The 22,486-nt window shown below is 41.6% G+C and overlaps 1 protein-coding gene across 2 annotated transcripts in view; it reads left to right on the top strand.

Moving 5' to 3' along the window:
* The window catches only part of GLRX3 (glutaredoxin 3), a 28,948-nt gene extending 7,807 nt beyond the window's left edge, over positions 1-21,141 (top strand). Inside the window, exons 3-11 of one of the 2 annotated variants that reach the window (XM_080911386.1) lie at positions 5,746-5,820; positions 6,471-6,672; positions 11,602-11,774; positions 11,973-12,034; positions 13,885-13,942; positions 15,389-15,441; positions 16,496-16,535; positions 16,616-16,708; positions 20,897-21,141. In XM_080911386.1, coding sequence (XP_080767512.1) covers positions 5,746-5,820; positions 6,471-6,672; positions 11,602-11,774; positions 11,973-12,034; positions 13,885-13,942; positions 15,389-15,441; positions 16,496-16,535; positions 16,616-16,708; positions 20,897-20,947 — 807 coding nt within the window. In that variant the 3' untranslated portion in view covers positions 20,948-21,141. The remainder of the gene's footprint in view (positions 1-5,745; positions 5,821-6,470; positions 6,673-11,601; positions 11,775-11,972; positions 12,035-13,884; positions 13,943-15,388; positions 15,442-16,495; positions 16,536-16,615; positions 16,709-20,896) is intronic. The other variant, XM_080911387.1, reaches the window with a different exon arrangement.
* The last annotated feature ends 1,345 nt before the right edge of the window (positions 21,142-22,486 follow it).

The raw sequence follows: 22,486 nt of genomic DNA, 5'->3' as shown, positions 1-22,486 counted from the left end.
ATTTAAGGACTTATTTAAAATTCTGATGAAATGCATAATGTAACCTTAGAAGGTAACCCTAAAATGTCCAGTATAAATAATAGAAGGGGGCATTAAAACTGCATGTTTGGTCAGTGATAAAAGATAATGACTACAAGTGTGATGAATGATTAAACACTTCAATCATAGAATTAGTCAGGATGATGGTGATTGTCCCATGTCTGCTTTCATACGTATAGTGTTACTGGTTTAGGTAACACGCTGTTCTCAGCTGCCATCTGAATGATTTATTTAAAGTCACTATAGAATTGCTTCTCACATTGGTACCAGACTTGGCAGTGAGATTTTAAGTTGTTCAAGTGCCTAATTGTAGCAGTGAGCCAAGAGCTGGAGGTGTGCTGTACTATGGATTGTCAGATGCCTGAGCCTGACTGTTTAGGGGGTGGCAGCAGTGTTTTCATTAAGGAGGAGTTCTGGAAGTTTCTGGAGCAAGGCAAATATTCTATCAGTGACTTTTTTCTTTTTAATCTTTTGAGTTGGGAGTTTACTGTGTTTCCCAGGCTGGTCTCAAACACTTGGATTTAAGCCAGACTTTAGCATCAGCCTCTCGTAGCTGGCACCTCAAGAATGGTCTACTATAACTACTTTCCATTCATTTGATTTTTTTTTTAAAGTGTATTGGTTTGACTTTTTTTTTCTTTCTTTCAAAACAGGGTTTCTCTGTGTAGCCCAGGCTATCTTGTAACTCACTTTGTAGACCAGGCTGGTCCTCAATTTGTAGACATATATCTACTTCTGCCTCTCGGGTGCTGGGATTAGGCATGTGCCACCACTGCCCAGCTAGTTTGGCATTTTTGACTTGTGAAATAAAGTGATTGTTCCAGTCTTTGATAGTAGATTCACAGAGTCACTTAAATAAGTGATTTTCTTTTAAATACTTTTTTTTTTTTTTTTTTTGGTTTGCATGTAAATTACTATTACTACTACTTGCTTTCTCTTCCTCTTCCTCTTCTTATTTTGAAACAGAGCCTAATGTATCCTAGGCTGGCTTGGAACTTACTATGCAACCACAGATGACTTTGAGATTTTGATCTTCCTGCCTCTGTCTCATGAGTAATGGGATTGTAGTTACATGCTGAGGATCAAACCAGGGCTTCCTGCATGCTACACCCTTTTCTAGATCAGCTAGAAGATGATCTTGAGCAAGGTGTTTTATATTGGTCATAACTACCATGAACTAGTTTTCTAATTACTAGGATACCAGCTCAGACAAATCAGCCACATATTTCTGGTAATAGTTGTGAAGTTTGTTCCTATCAGGATTGAAAGCTCAGAGGCAAGACTTTCACATCCTCTGTTGTTGAGATCCCTGTTCCCCCACTTGTGATGTGGCTGAAAGATGCTACCTCCGATGGCTAGGTCTTTTCCTGTCTCAATTGCTGCCATACCTAGTTGGATCCTGACACTTAGGTTTTTGCAGGCTTTTACATCTTTAAGAACTGTGAGGAAGTAAATGAATTACTTCCATTGGTAAATGCCTTACAAAAAGATTCAAGCTTACTTAGAATAGAGTGAAACAGCTAATTAAAATATTAAGTGACTTTTCTTTTCAAAGTACAGTCAGATCTCTACCTAAAATGGAAGTATGCTTTATTTATTGATCTGTGGATGTGGATGTGTCTGGGTAGGTGGAAGGATGAATTTATGATCTGCCTCAGCCACTTGTGTGATAAATATGTTTATATACCATGCTGGTGGGAATACATATTTATCATTTGGTAGAATCTTTCAGATTATGATGTTTGGGAATGAGAAATAGTAGGAAGGAGTCAAATTTCATGGCTTTGTCCATGATGAAAAGGTGGGGGAAAAATCAGACCCTGTTTGTAGGAAATCTGTCCTTCCCTCTGTCATGTTCATAGTTGCATTCCTATTGCTGTGATGATATACTCTGACAGAAACAACTTGAGGGAGAAAGGTTTATGTAGCTTATTATTCCAGGTCCATCATAGTGGGGAAGTCAGCTGTAGAAACTTGAGGCAGCTGCTCAGATTACAGTCATATTCCCAAGAGTACAAGAATGACACATTCTCACATGCTTGGCTCACTTCTCCACTTACACAGCTCAGGATCCCCTGCTATGGGATTGACACTCCCATCCCCCATTGGGTAATTAGGATAGTTTCCTTAGAGTCATGCCCAGAAGCCAGTCTTTCGGGTGTTTCAAACTTTTGTCATGTTGAGAGTTTACATTGACCATTACAACGATTCCACTTCAACCTAAACTTTCTCAAAGATCAGAGTCAGATGTTTAGAGAGAGTTTCATGATATTGCTCTGGTCAGTATTATTTTATTGTATGGTGCAGTGGTTCTCACCCTTTGGGTCGTAACACCTTTGAGAGTTGACCATCAGTAAGTACAGATTATTACATTATGATTCATAACAGTTGCAAAATTATAGTTACAAAGTAGCAATGAAAATGATTTTAGGTGAGCATAATAACATGAGGAAGTGTATTGAAGGGCCAGAGGGTTGGGGGGCTGAGAACCACTGGTGTAGTGGCTGCTGTGTTGAGAGTTAGGGCATGGAGGAGTTACAAAGTTACAGTGTTGCGCTTTGCATCCCCTACAACAGCCCCATGTGCTGTTGAGGACTGTACTCAGGAGCTCACATTTACGTTAGGCATGTGCTTTACTGCTAAGTTCCATTGAGGTCTATTGTAGGAATCTTCATGGCTCAGCAATTTCGAGTTCCAGACATGGTGCTCATATACATGTGTGTGTGTGTATGCAGGTAAACACTCATATACATATGATAAGAATACATAAATCTTAAAAAAAAGCCCAGGTTTCTTTAATATCTGAAATAGGCAACCATATCAAAGATACAGTTTATGCTACTTTCCAGATGTCTGAACAATTGCTCTGTATAAAATGACTGAGATGATAGTGCTGGCTGTTACCAGGAGTAAGTAAGTGAATCAGTACCAAACCCCAGACATCTAGCTTAGAGTAACTCTCAGCTGTGAACCATTTCTATGATGTCACTGATCTGTAAAATAAAATCTGAGAGTGAGGACCCTGCTGGGCGTGTTGGCACACACCTCTAATCCCAGCATTCAGGCAGATGGATCTGGATCTCTGTCTTCATTGGGTTTAAGTTTGAGGTCATCTCTTCTGCATAGCAAGTTCTAGGCAGCCAAGACTATATAGGAAACCCTATCTCATACTTCACAAAATGAATGAGGTTCTTTTCTTCCTACCCGCCCGCCATGTTCTCTCCTGTCACTCCTTTTCACAGGCACACCATGGGAAGGCTCTGAAGAGCTTAGTTCCATGCAGAGGCGTTGTGAAGATGCAGTATGGGCAAACCGGTCCCTAAAGTGCAGTCTTTCTTCTTCTGACCGTAGAGTAGGAAGCTGTGTGTGGCATAATGACAGAAGCACAGTTTATATTTAAACTTCATTTCTGAACTGCATTACTTCTCTGAATCCGATTATGTCACCCACATCACCTTTTATGTCAGCCAGGCTTGTTCAGGGAAACAGCCAGTGGAACATGGAGATACAGATAAGTAAGGAGGTTTGTTATGGGAGTCTGCTCACCTCTTCAAGCTGGAGAAGCAGGGATGCTGCAGTGTCTGCCAGTGGCCTGCGACCCAGGAGCTGATAGTGTAGAGCTTGAGCTCCCAGGGCAGGAGTACAAAGACTCCATAGCTAGGGGGCCTTATTCTGGGGGAGGGGCAGCTGTTCCAGCCTGAGAAGGGCCCTGAACTCCCTTTTCCTTTGTTGGTTTTGTTCTGTTGAGGTCTTATGCTATTGGGTGGTGTTCTTGGAGTGTGAGGACAGATGAGTCTTTTCACTCAGTTGGCCTTTTGCAAGGTGAAACACTTTTATAGGTATGTCTACAAATGATGGTTTACTGGCTGGTTATTAAGTTTATTCATCTAGTTTGTAGAAGGGTTCATTGTATGGAGCTGGTGTTCATGAAAGAACACACATAGAAGTCACTTAGAAGTATTTTCTATTTTTATTATCAAGATCATTATGCTCGATTAGTGCTATATTTTCAAAGAATTTGAGTGCTGCCAAGAGTCCTTTCTGTGATTCTAGGGCCACAGGGTCACAGGCATGCTAGACAAATCCTGGGATCCTCTACAGAGGTGTTAGGGCATCAGATGGTGATGTTTTGGAGAACTTTATGGCTGTACTGGATTTTCCATCACCTCTTCTGTGTGTTTGTGTGTCCCCATGGCCTCTATGAGGAAGAGCTAGTCTGGAAGCTGATTTGAGGGGAGGCACTTTTAGTTGATCCTCAGGCAGGAATGGCAGCAGAAATGTAGTTAACATATGTAGGCCTGTGTTAATAGTTAGGATATTGTCTGTTCTGGTCAAGGAACATGTTTCTTCTTGGTGTTGCTTATGTATTGTAGGTAGGGTCTCTTTCTGAGCAATGCTTAGCTGATCAGAGAGTTGAAGAAAAGAGAGAGCTGTTGGGTGACATCATGGGCACCATTGGTCTGAGTATGGAACTGTGCCTAAGGAAAAAATAGCACATACATTTATAAAGCTATAGTCTGTTCAAAATATCTGTGTCAGACTGGTCTCTCTTTAAGTACATTTGAAAAATAGAAACAATTAAAAACACTTTTTGCAGAAGGCACTAGAAGTAGCGTTACAAACAAAGCCTGAGGAAAGGTGAGCCCACGGGTGAGGAGGCCACATGAGACTTGAGGCTGGACAGTGCCTCTGCCTGCCAGGACAGCACAGGTAGCCTGACTGGGTACAGCAGAGGCAAAAATCACATTTCAAGCCCAGTGGAAATCTTTCACTCTTGGAGAAATTCAGTATATATATTTTAAACACATTTAACAATATAATTTATCAATAAATTTTATTTCCTATAGGTATAATGTGAGTACAGGTTTTATTGGTTTCTAAAAGTTTATATTAAATTGACAGTCCTATGAGAGAAAAATATAATATATCTTGGTTTTCCCTCAAAGTATATTTATAAAGACCTACGTAAATATTTTACAGTAATTGTGTTCTAATTATCTAGAAATTGTGTTTCTAAATCTGTTTTAAACCTCTGTGCCAGATACTGCATCATACCATACTTGATGAGGGGCCTCAAGGAAATGATCAGACCACATACAGTCATCTTAGTCAAAATGAGTTTACGTCTGAATGGGCTGGAGTGTAAGCAGCCTAGCAGGTTGTTTGCATAGTGTCCAGCGGCCATGTGGGGGTTAAAAGTAAAATTTATCAGACATCAATAGTTTATTGAAGAAATACTCCTTTTTGCTTCATAATTTGCAGAAAGCTGCAACTGTCAGTCATGATGTACTGCCTCTTGAAATTAGTCAATAGAGCAAACAGCAAGAATTGCTGTGGGCAGAAAATAAGCACTGTAATCATGACATAACTGGGGTCAGTGATTTATGGATTTCAATATAGTAGTAGCTGCATATGATTGAAAATTTACTAGGTCACTAGTGCACCAAAAATTTTATTCACAGCCTCCAGGCATCTTTTGAAATGTGCAACAAAATAAAAACCTCTGAACCTGTTTTGACACTGCAGACTCCGTGGATGACATGCCAGCCCAGTGAGTCTCATTTAAATGTAAATGTGTCATAAACTTTTGTCCTGTAGTCTTAAAATACCATGGACTTGAAGGGACAGTGCATGTGAAACTGATTTACATATCAAAGTAGAAAAAAGACCAGTAATAATGAAGTTTGGATTCTTTTATTTTTAAAGCTGGAAGCCGAAGCTGTTCCTGAAGTATCTGAAAAATATGAGATTAGTTCTGTTCCCACCTTCCTGTTCTTCAAGGTAAGGATGAAAGAGACACCAGAGATGGTCCATCCAGGAGGCTCCTGGGATTGTATGTTTTGATTCTTTTATCCTCTTCTGACCTCCTTGGTTGCTCCTGGCCTTGTACCTTTTTCTGATACTCTCTCGTTTTGCACTGATGAAAACCATGCCGGCTGCTTGCCATGTGTACTGGGCAGCTCACAGCTAGAACTGGAGTCTCCTGACCAGAATCCAGTCTTCTACAGACTCATACTCCCTGACCCAGGTTTGAAGTGGGTTATTGAGGACATGTGCCTGGATGTGAGGAGACATCTGGCTGGTTCTAGTTGATTAATGACTCCTTGGGAATGGAGTGCAAATCTGTGCTTCAGGACACCCATGGGCATTATTACCACTTACCACAGCTCTCCAGAACTTCATTTGTGTTCAGTAGGTCTATTCAAGCTGGGCTTACTTTGAGATGTCTGTTTCCCCAGCATGCTCCAAAATGAGTATTTCTCAGTGAGAAGCAGTGCAAGCAATTGCTAATCACTCTCTCACTTCAATAACAACAGGGAAACCTTTAAAAATTGGCTAGAGCTATAGGTACTTCGTATAACCTTGGAGTCTAAAGTATAGCTGATGGTGGAGAAATGCCACTTTATTCTAAACGACATTTCAAACTTCAGAATTCTCAGAAAATCGACCGATTAGATGGCGCACATGCTCCAGAGTTGACCAAAAAAGTCCAGCGACATGTGTCTAGCGGATCCATTCCTCCTAGTACAAATGAGCATCTTAAAGAAGATCTCAACCTTCGCCTGAAAAAGCTGACTCACGCTGCCCCCTGCATGCTGTTCATGAAGGGAACACCTCAGGAACCACGCTGTGGTAAGAAGCTGATGCTGATGATTAGAACAGAATGTCTTTGCCTGGATGGGTGCTGTTGGTGTGCGTAGAGTTAGGCTGGTCACACTTCCCTGTGTTGTCATACATGTCATCAATAGCTGTCAGTGACTATATACTTGGAGGACATGGGAGCCAGAGCGGGGATCTTTGGAAATCAGCAGGTTCTGAGTCCTCAGCTACAAATATAACTTGGTCACATGGTAGTGGAGCTGGAAGGCATTAGGTTCCAGCTATTTGTCATATTGCTATCTCTATTAATGGGTCTTTGGCCTGTATAGTGTTTTTAAAATTTGTGTGTGTGTGTATATATATGTTATTGTATGTATGTGTGTTTCTTTGTATGTGAGCATAGCATGTAGGCCCAAAGAGGCTAAAAGAGGATGTTGGATTCTTTAAAGCTGCAAGTAGAGGTGGTTGTGAGCTTCCCAACATGGGTGCTGAGGGTGAAACTCGGGTCCTCTGCAAGAACAAGTAGTACCAGCACTCTTAACCTCTGGGTCACCCCTCCAGCCCAGTGTGTGCATGTGAGTGTGCGTGCTCATGGGAGTGTGTGCGTGCTAGTAGAGGACATTGGAGGTTCTTTGTCAGATTCAACCCATCATTTGAGGCAATGTCTGGAACCTGCTAGGCTGGCAAGTTCCAGTCATATTCCTGTCTCCATCTTCTGGGAGCTGGAGTTATAACTGTGTACTGACTCATGGTTTGTTATGTGTGTGCTGGGATACAACTCCAGTCTTGATGGGTGTGTAGAAGCACTTTCATCTCCTGAGCATCTCTGGCCTATGTAGTTTGCTCTGAACAGTTTTCTTTCTTGGCAGCCTCCTTCTCATCTTTTCGTTTAGATGTCATAATTTAACAGCTTGAGGGCTTTCATTAGGGCCTGAGTCTCCTCTGTTTTCCTGCTTTCCCTCTTGTTTCGTGATGACACTTTTCACCCATGGCTGTCACTTCAGTGGATAGCCGTTAGTAGATTAAAGACCACTGAGTCTTGGCCGGTAGTCACATGTACTTTCTGTACATGAGGATGCTTGTAATTTTACCCTTAAATAAGTTTTGTAATTATCTGACCCTCTGGTATTGAGCTTATGTTGTTTTCTTTTTACTGTGCCTACTACAACATTATTATGCAACATAATTGAGTTTTTAATGCCTTTTGATGATTCTATTGAGACTCTAAGGGTATTTATTTCAGCTGCACTAGAGGGGATTTATTAAGATAGGTGGCAATAAAGTCGGGTATGCTGTTGACAGGATTACTGTGTGTCCAGTGTGACTGAAAAGAGCCATGCTGCCATTCTGAGTGTGTTCCATTCTAAACTCTCCCTCTGAGGTCAGGAAACAGTCTACTTCTAACAGTAAAGGATCTTGGTAAGTTGTATTACAAAGATGAAGAAGTGATTCCATTCTCTCTTAGTTCTGCTGGAAAGGTTTTCCAGGCAGTCATTTTGAGTCAGCCTTGCAAAGCTTCCTGGGTCTGCCCTTGAGTTAAGTAGTGGCAGGGAACAGGCAGTCTTCACCGTGCTTTTTGTTACTTTATTTTTAATGAGGGTTGGAATTATTGCCCTCTGGTGCTTCATGTTGTCTAGGTAAGGACTTATCTTATTCCTGTCTAAAGGACAGTAGGAAGGCCTGTAAAATACGGATAAACCTCTATGGCAGGTTATACATAGCAAATATCTATATTTGTCTAATATCCTATTCTCTTTGAAACTCAACAGTATCACTCTGTAAATCTTTTCTGATAACCTAGTGATATAGGCAGGAGGCAAAATTTGGCTGCAAAGTGTTACCAGGCAGCAGAGGTGGGGGGTTTGTGTCACTTGCTGGCTTCAGCTCTGCCATTGAAGTTGGCCCTGCTCAGGAACTGGGTACAAGTCAAGTACTACAAGTACCTTGGCTTTCAGTTGCTCTGGAGGGTGCTAGGATGGGACTTGTCACCGAAGGCAAACATAGAAATAGTCATTTTTAGAAATTAACTTTTAGGTTAGCATACATTGGACTGTGATAGGATCTTGGTCCCTTCCCCACACCATCTGAAGCTTCTTCCAGTTCCAGCTGGTTCACCTCCTTCGTCAGCTCTCTGCTGCTTTCTTGTTCCCTGTATTTCACTCCTCTGTTTCCTCCCTTCTTTTTCAGAATTGTGACATTCATGGGAACATGCATGTGGACGTGCACTTGCACACACACTCTCGAGCACACAGACACACACACTGACACACACACACACATGCACACACACGGAGATGCTCATACACAGACACAAAGGCACAAACACAATTTTAAATTTAGTTTCTGCATACAAAGGAAAATGTTTCTTGTCTTTCTGAATTTGGCTTATTTAGAAATAGTCTTTTTCTCTAAACTGAGTTTATGACCTATTTCTTGAGTTTTTCTTTTTCTTTTTTGTTGTGACATTCAGACTACAAATAGAATAAAAAGAAAATTTAGATATTTTGGAGCAATGAGAAAAGATTTTTAGGCATTTGGATAATGAAAAAAAGGTAAAGAGATTGTTAGATGCATAAAGGGTAAACTGCCAGTTCTTTTTGGGTGCCATCTTTGTCACTTTTCTGACAGTTCTAGTAAGTGCCCTTTTGCTAATATTTGGTGTCTTGTTATGTGTCTTCCTTCCTGACGCATAGAGCAAACAGATTATTGGAGAGTACTTAGTAAAGTGTCTATGTCGGGTCAGCTGAAAAGCTTTTGCATGGGGACTGCCCAGTCACCTCCTGGTTTTCGTGCAGTGCTGTGTGCTCTCTTCACCTTCTATCTCCTGTCTTTGGGAAATATAAATGGCTTCGCTTCTGTTTTTGCTTTCTGAGCTGCCTGGTATAGAATTGTCTGTGCTCCATATTCACACTCCAGTGAAGAGTGTGGGCTAGCCCCTTCTTAAAAACACAGGTCATCTCTGTGAACGTGAGGTCTCTCTCATGCAGCAGAGTCATTTTTGAGAGCACTGTCACTCAGACTGCTTTGCTCCGGGCTCAACATCTGTTGTGGAATAGGGGGTTACACTTGCATTTGAATTGGTGACCCTGACCTTGCTTTGTGTTACCCAGAAAACCTGAATAACATTTGCATTTCATATTCAAAAAGTAGGAAACTGTTTCCAGAGTCTGTTCTAGAACCAGTACAGCCACAGCTGCACCTTCTGCTCTCCTTCTAGACACCATCTGCAGAATTTATGGTGACTTACAAGCACAGACCTCAGTTGCCTCTCTTCTGGCTTCTCATATAGGCAGGAAGAGAACTTGCTTACTTTTGAGGAAGTTTTCGGAATCATTGAGGTTCTTTAGCAGGGTAATGAGGTTATGGGGGACTCAGCCGTTTCAGGGAAAGCTCTGGTACATGTTTGGCTGTGGGAGCTTCAGAGTCAGATGCAAAGCACAAGTACAGAAATGCTCTTAGGTCTGTTTGCGGTAGTTATTAAATGTGGCACTTAGGCTTATTACTCATGTCACAAGTGGAAATGACTGCACATAGAAATGGTGATTTTGTGGTAAATGAGATTTTTTTTTTTAACTTTTAAGTGCTTCTGTTACATGCATGCATTTTTCTTTAGGAGTGTATAAATATTTTGTTATTAGAATAAAGCCTTATTACTACTTTATCCTTAAGCATAACATTTCCAGTCTGCCACTTTAACCCTTAAAAATGAAACCTACCAATCAATCTTTCTAGTCTGCATGTAATTGCCTAAAGCCAAAAGAAAGCTTTTTCTCACCCAGTTACAGTAGAAACGAGCTAATATATTGGGAACAGAATAACCATCAGCAGTCAGCCGTTAGCTGTTTACTAATGAACTCCCAGATGAGTGAAAACATTCAGAAACAGTGTTTGACTTCAGGCTGTGCATGCACGCCACACTTCAGTTGTAGGAAAAGCAGCTTATATGCCGCACATTCCTAGTGCTTCATCTCAGCAAACTGCAGAGCTGGGAACCTTTCAGAGCTCAGCTCTAGATCCATGTTCTTAATAGTAAATGTACTTTTGGGTGACGTCAGGTAAGACCATTGCAGTTCATCTTATACTGAATTACATGGTTTGTTTTTATTTGAAAATAATTGTTGATGTGGGGAAATCTTAAAGGAAGAGTAGCTTATATTCCAGTGAATTAAGAGTATATTTTAAAGAATGGTGAAGTGAGAAAGAAGGTGGTTCCAATTTTTGGTAAGAATTAGCATCTGGGAAGAACAGTGACCTTTTTTCAGCCTGGACTGATAGATTCATAACACTGGTGCGAACCCTGGAAGATCATCTTCACCCATTTCTAAACTCCTGGGATACATTTGTCACTATTGTGTAGCTTAAAAGAAAATCATCATCCTACACACTAAAGGGAATGTAAATAGTTTCAGGAAAGAATTTATGAAGTTAGAACAAGCTGAGAAGGAATGACATCATTGTACAGACAGTTCATATGTGACAACAAAGATGGCTTAACGTTGACTGGACTGCCAGCTTCAGACCCAGAAAGCACTTGTGATTCTGATTCCCATCATGCTGCTCAGACGTGTGCACACAGGCTCGCTACAGGGGTAGGTAGGAGAGGCTGCACTTGGGTCTCCCTGTGGTCAACCAGTGATTAAAACAGCTGTTTTAGCTTCCTGGTCAGTTTCTTGAGTGAGGTGGAGCGGCCATAGAGAGCTTTGTCACTGTCAGGATGGAGCCTCTGGTATGTCTTCATGGTTCTGCTCTTTGACCAACACTGTGTCTCCAATTAAAGGGCAGCTTTGATAAGCACACACACTTCACTGTAATTATGTTCTGTGTGAGGGTCTAGGTCAACAGAACTTTTAGCATTTACTTTTGTCTTACGATTATCCAGTTATGCTGATTCAGTCACTAAGCAGGCAAGGTAGGCATGGTATGTGAAAGATAACTGACTCTCTGTTTCTTGTTCTGTTGCAGGTTTCAGCAAGCAGATGGTGGAAATCCTTCACAAACACAATATTCAGTTCAGCAGTTTCGATATCTTCTCAGATGAAGAAGTTCGACAGGGGCTCAAAACATACTCTAATTGGCCCACCTACCCTCAGCTCTATGTTTCTGGAGAGCTTATAGGAGGACTTGACATAATTAAGGTTAGATTCTTTATAAAGACAATGTGTTTAGAGCACACTTTTCTAAAGCGTTGTCATAAATTGACAGTAAATATTTCTTATTGTACCTCGAGATTTAGTAGTGAGAAGTCAGTATTTCTGATAGACATATTTGTCAGTCAGTATTCCACAGTGGGGGTAGTCAAGGTGGTTTATGTTGGTATAATGTGCTTCTTTCAGGAGTTGGAAGCATCAGAAGAGCTAGATACAATTTGTCCCAAAGCACCCAAGTTAGAGGAAAGGTAAGTGCTGGAAATCTGGCAGCAGTATGCTCTGTCTGTCTTAACCGTCTATAAATCCTGTTAGTGCATTGTTCTTTCCGAGTAGGCACCAGACATTTAGTGTTTGTATATTTGGGTCATAATGCTGTGGTGTTCCTCAGTACCTAGTCTTGCAAACTCGGGATGCTCTCATGTGGACTGGGAATGTTTGAGCTTGGTTAGCAGTTATGAAGAGTATACTTGATACTGTAGAAATGTCACTTTCAATGAGTCCAGGGTCCTTTCTGGTTCCTGCTCTTTTGTGTGAGCATAGCACCTCTGTTTTTGTGTGCAGCTCAAGTGCTATGTTCAATCCCTGAATGAGGTAAGAGTTCAATGGGAAAAGTTAGGGTTCTCAGAGGCTTCTCTATGCCATGGTCACAAAACTTAGGCAGGCTTTAGAGCTGTGAAACCATCTTTCTATTTATGAGGGATTACAGCCTGCTTTTGAAGTCTTGTAGAAATGGTAGATTTTGGTATAGAGGGACACGTGAAAGGGGTTATGTTGTAATAAATGTGAATTAATAAATTCACATCTTATTTATATGTTATATTTACATTAATAATTAAAAATTTATCTTGAAATGCATCAGAGCTCAACAACTGTTTGTTGGGCCTTGAGTTTGTACTTTTCTTGCTATTTCACATTTTGAGAATTTCTGTAAGTATTTAATAAAGAACATTTGTCTATACTTAATCTAAGTACACCTTAGGAACGGTATTGTATATATGTTATGCTGGTCTGTACCCTTTGTTGTGATAAGATTAGTGGTGTTGTAGATACCACACGGTCCTCTTTGTGGTCTTTCTTGAGGCCCATGATGTCCTTGCCCCCTGAGGCTGTGCTGCTCCTAGGGTGGCTCTGCAGTTCATACCCGTGGATTGTCTCTGTAGACTGTCCTTGCTGCTGTTGTGCCATTTCTTTCTCAGATCTTCTTTCTTAGAGTGCTCCTTCTAGCTCTCCCTGCCTCAGGCACGCACAGGTACTGGCTAGAGCTGTATGTTGGGTGGTAATTTAAAGAGCTCCTGTTTAGCAACATGACGAAGATTTTGGACTGGAGATGTTTTAGCTTCCTTTAGGTGGTTAGGTCATCTGGTGAGTGGGCTTGGCTAGGTTTGTGTCTCATTGAGGAGCCATGGACTTGTGATCTGTGCACTTGACCAGAGTTAGCTGTCTTCTGCAAGATCTCCACCCTTGCTGCTTGCAGAACATGAGAAGAGTGAGGAGAAAATGATGTTCGTATGCTGATTTCTTTTCTCTAAAGATCTGTGACTACACTTTGTTCCAAATTTGAGTGATTAACATTTCTGATAGATATCAAGTTAGATTTTGCTTTTTGACAGGTGGCATATAATGTTAAAATAAGAACAGTTGATTTTTTGTGGTTAGTGGTGGTTGGAGGACTAAGATTTTGCTTTCTTAGGCTCACTCACTGCCCTGTTCTGGTGTGAAGAGCATTATGCACCATCGTGAGGGGAAGTGCTCACTGCTTCAATTTGGAAACTGGTGGATGGCTCGATATACAGGCCCCCCATTGAATAATTCCTTACTGAATTGGTTATTATTATTTTTTTTAGTACTACAAGTTGATGGGCTTAAATTGCAACTTGAAAGAACATTCGTTGCCTTAAAAAGCCATATTATGTTTTACAGCGGCTCAGGGAGAGAATGAAATAAAGCAAAGTGTCAGTGCTTTTGCTTGTTTAGTACCACTCAAAGCTGTGAGCCGTCATCCTGCTACCCCTTAGATATGCCTGCTACTCATGACGCAGAGCAGAAGTGGTGTTTAATAATTGAGCTGAGCCATTTTATATCAATTTTCTCTCTTCAGGCTCAAAGTGCTGACCAATAAAGCTTCTGTGATGCTCTTTATGAAAGGAAACAAACAGGTAAAGAACTCAAAAATGGTTTTATTTGTAATTTCTTTTGATGTTAACATCTGCAGCAAGGGGACAGTTAAGTCTTTTTTTCTAGTTTAGCTAATGAAGCTGTAGTGGTATCAGGAAGTTATCCAGGCCTTAATTGGTGCTTATGGAGATCAAACAAAGTAATCTCCATTTTGCTTGACTTTATCATCAGCATCTCAGCAGGGTATATTTCTTTCGGCTGCCAAACTTTGTCAGCTGAAGTTGTCAACACTGTTAGCACTTAGCCAGGACCTTTTTTTGAGGATGTGGACTGTGGGCAAATGAACGTCCCTGGTAGTCCTGAGGGTCTTGTCCTTAGGTCCACAGAGTAGGAAATAAATCCTGACAGTGGCCCTTGTGCTCTGAGGTAACATGATTGGTTCTTGTAGTCCGACGAAAGTATGCACGGAATTAGTTTGCTAGGTCCCCTTGCACTCATTTAGTGGTGAAAGCTGATTATCTCTTGTGTTGGGATTAGATTGGAAATTTCAAAAAGCTAGTCCTGTCATTTCTCTTAGATTTTGCAGTTAACAGTTGAGTTTCAGCTGTTAACTTCAGGCTGGAAAACTGTGCAGTTTGCTTTCCTCTCAGGCTCTGGACAGGCCACCACGGGCAGGTGATGCTGCAGAGATCCTTGCCTTCCTTGTTCCTTTTTGTGAATGGATCTGTTGATGCCATAGGACTGTTTTAACATCAGGTTGCCCTAAGGGTTGCCATGGTATCAACACAGTGAAGGCCATTAGTTAAAACAACTAACTAGTTAATGTAACTAGTGGGATGGAAGTAATAAGGAAGACATAAATACAATTTTAGCATGTAGATACCTGTGTTAGGACATAGACTCTGTAACTGGGACAGTGCACAAGGTTAATTACCCTGTAGTAATGTGAAGGGTACTCTTGCTCTGTGACTGTTTAAAGCAGACTTTGATTCCCACATTTCTTGTGCCCGTCTAGGAAGAATTTGTATATCTTGGAAATGGTGTCTTGGGAGCTTTTAAGTTGTTGTGTATTGTCAGTCTTTATTCCCAAGATAGCTGGGGCTTGGGGAATCTGCCCTGAAATAAAGCATAGGATTTCAGTCACTTCAGTAGCTGATGCCACAGTGCAAAGAGCTGGCTTAACTGTGCTCTGCCATTTTGCAGAGAGCAAGGAAAAGAGTCAGGTGATTCTGTATAGATGATCTACATTTTATTTTAGGGGACCATCCTGACCACAAAGATTTTAAGCTGTTGTATGTCACTCAACTTAAAAGGTTAAAGCCAAAGTCAGTCTGAAGGTTGTTTGGGATGATGTTGGGGGGATGGAAGAAGCACAGGAGCTGGGTCCACAGAGTGGTTGGGGTGCTGACTTGAGCATTCTCAGTGGCCATACTCACTGGTTCTGTGGAAAAAATGTACAATGTACTTTTTTTATGTATATAATTTAGGAGGCAAAATGTGGATTCAGCAAACAGATTCTGGAAATACTGAATAGTACTGGGTATGTAAATCTTGTGTTCCATTCTGCTACTGCTACTTCACAGTTGAATGTTTAAACATATCTGCATAATACTTACATATTGACACACATTTCTAATTTTTATAGTGTATTTTGAATGCTTTAACTTAGACCAAAAAGGAATTTTCTGGCCCTTATTCTCACCATGCATACAGAAACAAAGGGAGACTGTCACATCATCTAAGCATTTCTTGAAGCCTGTGCTTTCAGAGCTGGAAAGATGGCTCAGTGATTAAGTGGGTACTGTTCTTTAAGAAGATGAGACTTGGTTACTAGCACTTATATCAGGCATCTATCTCATAGCTGCCTGTAACTCAGGTCCTGGGGAATGTGAGGCCTCTGGGCTACTTTGTGTGGAATAGGGTGAGCCATTTTAAGTCTTTGCTCCTGTGTTGGAGCTGCTGGGATAAAGTTGTCCAGTGGGGACTCCCTGATTGAATTTTGTGGTTAAAACCAAATTCATCTTGGATGCTCTTTTGGATTTTCAAGTGTTTCATGACTGTTTATCAAATTACAATGTGTTCTGATTATACTTTGAATAGATAGCCTGTTCTCTGAAGTTGCAGAATGGAAGGCAGTTATGTAGCACAGATTGAATAGGACCATTAAAAAATGGCTGCTCTTTGTAAAGAAATGTTGCGGGCCAGCAAGATGGTATAGAGGATAAAGGTGCTTGTCCCCAAGACTGATGCCCTGAGTTTGATCCCTGGGACCCAAATAGTGGAGGGGGAGGTTTGACTCCTACAAGTTGTCCTCTGATCACTATCTTGGTCTTCTATGGTGCTCATAAATACTTAAGAGAAATTTGGAAGGTACCATTGTAGCTAGTGTTGTCCATCAAAAGACTGAGTGAATTTGTCCTAGAACAACCAGCCTGACAATAAAACTCATTCCCATTACTTCACAGCAGGCTTGCTAGCTAGAGTAAGTTTTGTTAGTGGTGGACTGCTTTTCTTGACTATATTAAAACCACTAGATAGATTTTATGTTATTTGTTTAAAATGAGCACATAGTAAAATGCTTTCTCTCTTTGCAGGGTCGAATATGAAACTTTTGATATACTGGAGGATGAAGAAGTAAGTTCTAGTTTTATCCCATGTGTTAGCTTTGTTCACAGGGTGCTGAGAAGGAGTCATGGTTTCTGTTGTTTCTTTAGGTGCGTCAGGGATTAAAAAAGTTCTCAAATTGGCCAACCTACCCTCAGCTATATGTGAGAGGGGATCTTGTTGGAGGATTGGATATTGTCAAGGTAAGAGCTTTTCACTGCTATTATCAGGAACTGAAATACTTGATGTGTTTAAACATCCACTTTGGTGTCGTCTGGCTCCTCTTTTCTCAAGCCTCACACAGAGCCTGGTCTGTGCTGTAGTGTCTCATGCTCTGAACCATCTTCAGAGCCTTCGATCTGCCTGCTGCCAGTGAGAGTTAAACGCTGTAGCCCATCTAGGTGACCTCAGAAGACCCTGCTGTGTTAGCTACAACACAGCTTCCTTCTTTATTGTCTTGTCTATCTGTCCAACTTTAGGTTTTCTTGTATCTTCTGTATTTAAATCTTTGTATCTCCATCCTTTGGGGCCCAACTTCTTTTGTAAATGTGCATTTCTCCTGCTAGAAACATTTCTCTGCTCTAGTATTCTTATGCATTTTCATTTTTTGTTACTGTAATTGTTTCTTTGGGTCATTTTTCTTTTTCCTTAACCACCCTTAATGATGGAGGTGTGAGGATGAGGACTAGGAAATTGTGGTCTGTCTCAGCCTTCCCAGTTCTGAGATTACAGGTGTGAGCCATCAAAGCTGTTTTTACATCACTCACAATCCTTCCTAATGTCTGTTTATTTTAAGAACTTGGTAAATGGACATTAGGTAAAAAACTTGTCCCTCTTGTCTCTTAAACAGACCTGGCATTTCTTCTTAGTTTTCTGAGACAGGGTTTCTCTGTAGTCCTGGCTGCTCTGGAGGTCCTGCAGTCCTGGTTGGTTTCTAACGGAGAGATTGCCTGCCTCTGCCTCCTGAGTGCTGACATGCACTTGGCAGTGGACCTGACGTTTTAAAATGTGCTACAAGGTGGTCCTAGCTACCATTAACTGTGTTTATTCGTTGTGTTGGCTACTGTAAACTTACAGAGGGAAGTTGCAGCTTTCATGGCCCTTCTCTACCCCACTGCTCTCCACCTGGGCCGGTGTGTTGAGGGTGTGAACCAGCAGATGGTGGGGCAGCTCTTCCTCCAGGGCAGGGTATTGCCCTCTGGCCTGCTGACTGTTTTAAGTGGAAAAAAAAAATTAAAAACAGTTAATATTATAAAGTAAAATCTTTAAAAACAGGCTTTCATAATGTGGACAAACCAACAAACTATGAAATCAGGGCTGAAGGCAACTGCAGGGCTGCTTTGCTCTGCTACTGCAGACTGGGCTTTATTTCCTGCCAAGTGCAGAGTTTGATGGCACCTTGGACATAAGGTAGGAGCAAAAATACGGCAGAGATGTAGTTTTCCTAGTAAGTGGTCTGATTCCTGGAGGAAAAGAAAACATTGTAGCTTTTAGGATCCCTGAAGCAACAAGGTAAGCGGTGCATTTGTTACATTAATATCTAGGTGCACACATCATATGTAGGTGGACATCTTACTAAGTTACAAACTGTCTTTAGATCCCGGAGCCAGTTTTTTTTTTTTTTTTTTGAATCATGTCTCACAGTCCATGCCTTAGCCAAGGGGTCTTAGGAGACCAGAAAGAGACTGAAACCTTTTGGGAACTGTATGGCTTTATGATCCCTGCTCAGAACACATGCATTTGCAAGTTGATGCTACTGCTCCTGCTTTTTGTTGAGAGTTATGGAACTGTCTGTCACTTTGTGTTTCCCACAGAGTGCAGTTTTTCTTTTCTTTTTTACTTAAAAAAATTTTTATTAGATACTCTCTGTGTTTACATTTGAAATGTTACATTCTCCTCCCACCTCACTCTCATAGTCCCTCCCCCTCCACTTGTCTTCACGAAAGTGCACTTGCTTCTAATCACCCTCTCCACCCCCTTGCCTTGGCAAACCCCTACACTGGGAAAACGTGCCTTAACTGGACTAAAGGCCTCTTCTCACATTAATGCCAGACACTGCTATCTTCTGCTACATATGCACCTGGAGCCATAGGTCTCTCAATATGTGCTCAGTGATTGGTGTTTTAGTCCATGGGAGTTTTGGAAGGTTTGGATGGTTGATAATATTGTTCTTCCCATGTGGTTGCAACCCCTTTCAGCTCCTTCAGTACTTTCTTTAGCACCTTCATTGTGGTCCCCTCGTTTAGTCTGATGCTTAGCTGCAAGCATGCTCAGCTGTATCTGTATGACCCTGGCAGAGCCCCCAAGGAGGCATCTCTATCTGGTTCCTGACAGTAAGCACTTCTTGGCATCATCAATAGTGCTTGGGTTTGGTGGCTGCATATGGGGTGGATCCCCCGGTGAGGCAGCCTCTGAATGATCTTTTCTTCAATCCCTGTTCCTCTATTTGACCTTGCATTTACTCCTGTGAGTGTTTTGTTCTTCCTTCTAAGAAGGACTGAGGCATCCCCATTTTGGCCTTCCTTCTTTTTGAGCTTCATAAGGTCTGTGAATTATTTCTTGGGTATTCAGAGCTTTCTGGGGCTAGTATCCACTTATCAGTGAGGTGCAGTTTTTCATTTCTTCATTAATACACACTCCATACGGCAATTCTGACTAGCTTTTGTTAGAGCACTGGTACTTTTTGTTGGCTTAGTAACTCAGTGACTTGTTCAGTATGATATCCTGGAAAAGGCAGCTACTGACAGACTGTAGATAAACTGAGGAGCTCTTAGACTTGGGACCCTTGGTCGGGTAACTATAAATGCCTAGAGAGGATGTGTGAGCTGGCTACACTCAGGAAGGAAGTTCTCCAGTACAGTCTCAGGGGAGGAGTCTTATGAAGAGTTCATCCACTTCCACCCTAGTTTAGGTTCAAATCTGCAGATCAGAGGAATGGACCATGACGCAGCAGGGTGCTAGCTTGTGCAGGGGAAACTTAAAGGATCCGAAGCTACTGAAGGCTACCCGATCACTTATGGACCTGAACTGTGGCTATGCAGGCTTAGTGGTTTTGTGCTCACTTTGGTTTAGAACACCCTTTTAACTTGGTAACCTGAGTGTTTGCCAGCCTTCCCATCTGAGTTCTATATGTGTAGATTCAACCACTAGAAGATTTAAAAAAATATATTTATATTTTAATTTGTAGAAGCCAGACTTGGTAGTGTGTACATGCCTTTAATCCCAACATTTGACATGCAAAGGCAGGTAGATTTCTGTAAGTTGGCTACTTAGTGAGTTCTAGGACAGCTAGAGACTTTTTTAGTTTGTAGTGAACATGTAGTAAGGAGTTCCTGCAAGTGTTATGTCAGGAAGAGAGTCAAACCCTAAAGAGAGAGAATGATAACTGTTCAGATTAACTTTTGCCAACCTAGATCAAAGTTTGGGAAGTCTGATGCTAGGCAGTTTATAGCTAACATATTTAAACCCAGTGGAATTTGGAAAAAAGTTTCCCAATGTAATACAATCTCCAGTGCACAAGAAAGCATAATTACATTGAAACTCAACTCAAAGTACATGTCATTTCCAGACAGAAAGGTCACAGAGATAGGCAGCCTGTATTAGCTTACAGGCCTACAGAAGGGTCTAACCCAAATAGTGTGGGGGTTATTTGGGCTGTTAGCTACCTCTGGGTCTGGTTGTGAGAGCTTAGGGGAGTCTCTGGCTTTGCAGATAATGAAAGAGTCACTTAGACTATTAAATGTCTTCAGTCCTAGTTGTAGAAGCTTAATGGAGCTTGGTAAGGTCTGGCTCAACAGATATTGCAGATCACCAGGCTATTAGCCTCCCAGAGCTTCTGGATGTAAGAACGGGTTTTACATATTTTCTTTTGAAAGACCGTCATGTGAGCTTAACATTCCCAGTTACCCTGGAGATCTGTAGATGCAAGGACTGTCATGTTCCCAACAATGCACCAGTGTTTTCCTTGTCATTATTTCCCAAGCAATACGGCCCAGCAACATTCACATAACTTGGAGACCGTGTTGAGCACTGTGTCTTCTACATATTAACTTCTGTAAGGAGTGAGTTCAGAGTCAGTCTCCATGAATACAAAAAGATGACTAGTTTTGAAATAAATTCTAACCTACAATTTGTGTTCAGTTTTACTTGTACAGACAAGAAGGGGAGAAAGAGACTTGAACCCAGGGCTTTGGCATGTTAGGCCAGTGTTCTCCTGCTGAGCCTTGTCTTCTGTCTTATGTGTAAGAACATAGGCATGTTGAAAGCTTGGTGTAATGGAGTGTGTCCTTTTGGTGTCAGGTACAGGTGAAAGCTTGTTGATTAGGTACTTTTTGTTTTATTTGTATGACCGCACACACTCACTCATACATGCTTTTTTTTTAAACTTTTAGGAACTGAAAGACAATGGTGAATTGCTGCCTGTACTGAAAGGAGAAAATTAGTGAACGTTAAGCATAATGTCCAAGGACTGCAGGAAGTATTTAATCACCGTGGAACAGTCGATGATTTGGTCCTGAGACGTGGACTGAGTAGAGACATGACACACTCAGCTATGCTCAGTGTGCTTCACAACGTTGTGCTGAAGAAACATATGTTACATTTTCCGTGAAGCATAGAAGGCAATAAACTCTTCAGATTCAGCTAAAAATGATTGTGTGTAGAATCTGTCTTTGTAGTGATGTTTGTGTGTAGCATATGTCCTTCTAACTTATTGTCATTGTCACTAATTCCTTTAAATCCCCTTCTTAACACATGGGCCTCTTGTAGCAATTAGGGAAGGCCATCATGCAGTGAAGGCCTCTTACAAGCAGTGTGCTGGAGAGCTTAGATAACTCCTGTACCAGTCCAACAGCTCCCCTCACTGGCCAGAGAGCTCCTCACAGCCTTGGAAAATTCAACTCCAAAGTTTATCCTGTGGGCAGTGATGAGTTCCGTACATTGCAGAATGCCAGAACACCCTTGTACCAACATCCAGAAGAGGAAGCAGTAGTGACCAAAAGGGAAGCACTCTTTAGTCTTCATCTAACGAATATGCTAATTTTGCCTTCCAATAGGTGGAGAATGTTCTAAAAGCCACGGAAATTTTAAATGTATATTTTCGTCCTGACTTTACATGCATAAGAGATATTTGTCCCATGAAGCTTTGCTGCACAAGCCTTTCTTAGGATTTTTGACTTGACAGCTGTAGAATCTAGGCATTTGGACCTGTGGGACGTTCTTAAATGATCATGGCCTGCTGATGTGGGCTGTGAGAGACCACTGCCTCTTAACCTGGGTCCTGCTGCTTAGGTGGAGGGATTGAAGCAGTACAAGTTATAGGTGGTGGGGCCTGGCTTCCTAGTGGTTAGGATGCATATGAGGGAATTCATGGAATGCAAGGCTCTTCATTTTCACGGAAAGAAAACATTGGGTAGGTAAGACTTAAATACAGGTAGATACAAACATCTCCTGAGTTCTTACCATATGCTCGTCCCTGGGAATGGCACAATTAGAAGGTATGGCCTTGTTGGAGGAAGTGTGTCACTGGGGTGGGGGGAATTTGAAGATCTTTCTCCTAGCTGCCTGAGGATACTCAGTCTGTTTCTGGCTTCCTTCGGATGAAGATGTAGAACTCTCAGCTCCTCCTGCTCCATGCCTGCCTGGATGCTGCCATGCTCCCACCTTGATGATAATGGACTGAACCTCTGAACCTGTAAGGCAGCCCCAATTAAATGTTCTTTATAAAACTTGGTCATGGCATCTGTGTACAGCAGTGAAACTAAGTCTTCCTGTGTGCCTGATGGCGGTCTGAATATTAGTTACTTTCCTATTACTGAGATAAAACACTGACCAAGGCAGTTTCTAGAAGAAAGTATTTGGTTAGGGAGAAAATGATAGTAAGCCATAGGCATTGAGCCTGGAGCCTGCGCTGAGGACTCACACTTGAAACCTAAGCATGAAGCAGAGAGAGGGGACTTAACCACCTCAGACAAGGCCAGCTA

The sequence above is a fragment of the Micromys minutus genome (assembly GCF_963924665.1).
Source record: "Micromys minutus genome assembly, chromosome: 2".
NCBI classification, from domain to species: domain Eukaryota; kingdom Metazoa; phylum Chordata; class Mammalia; order Rodentia; family Muridae; genus Micromys; species Micromys minutus.
Note: the sequence above shows the minus strand (reverse complement) of the source record. Positions and strands in the feature narration are given on the sequence as shown.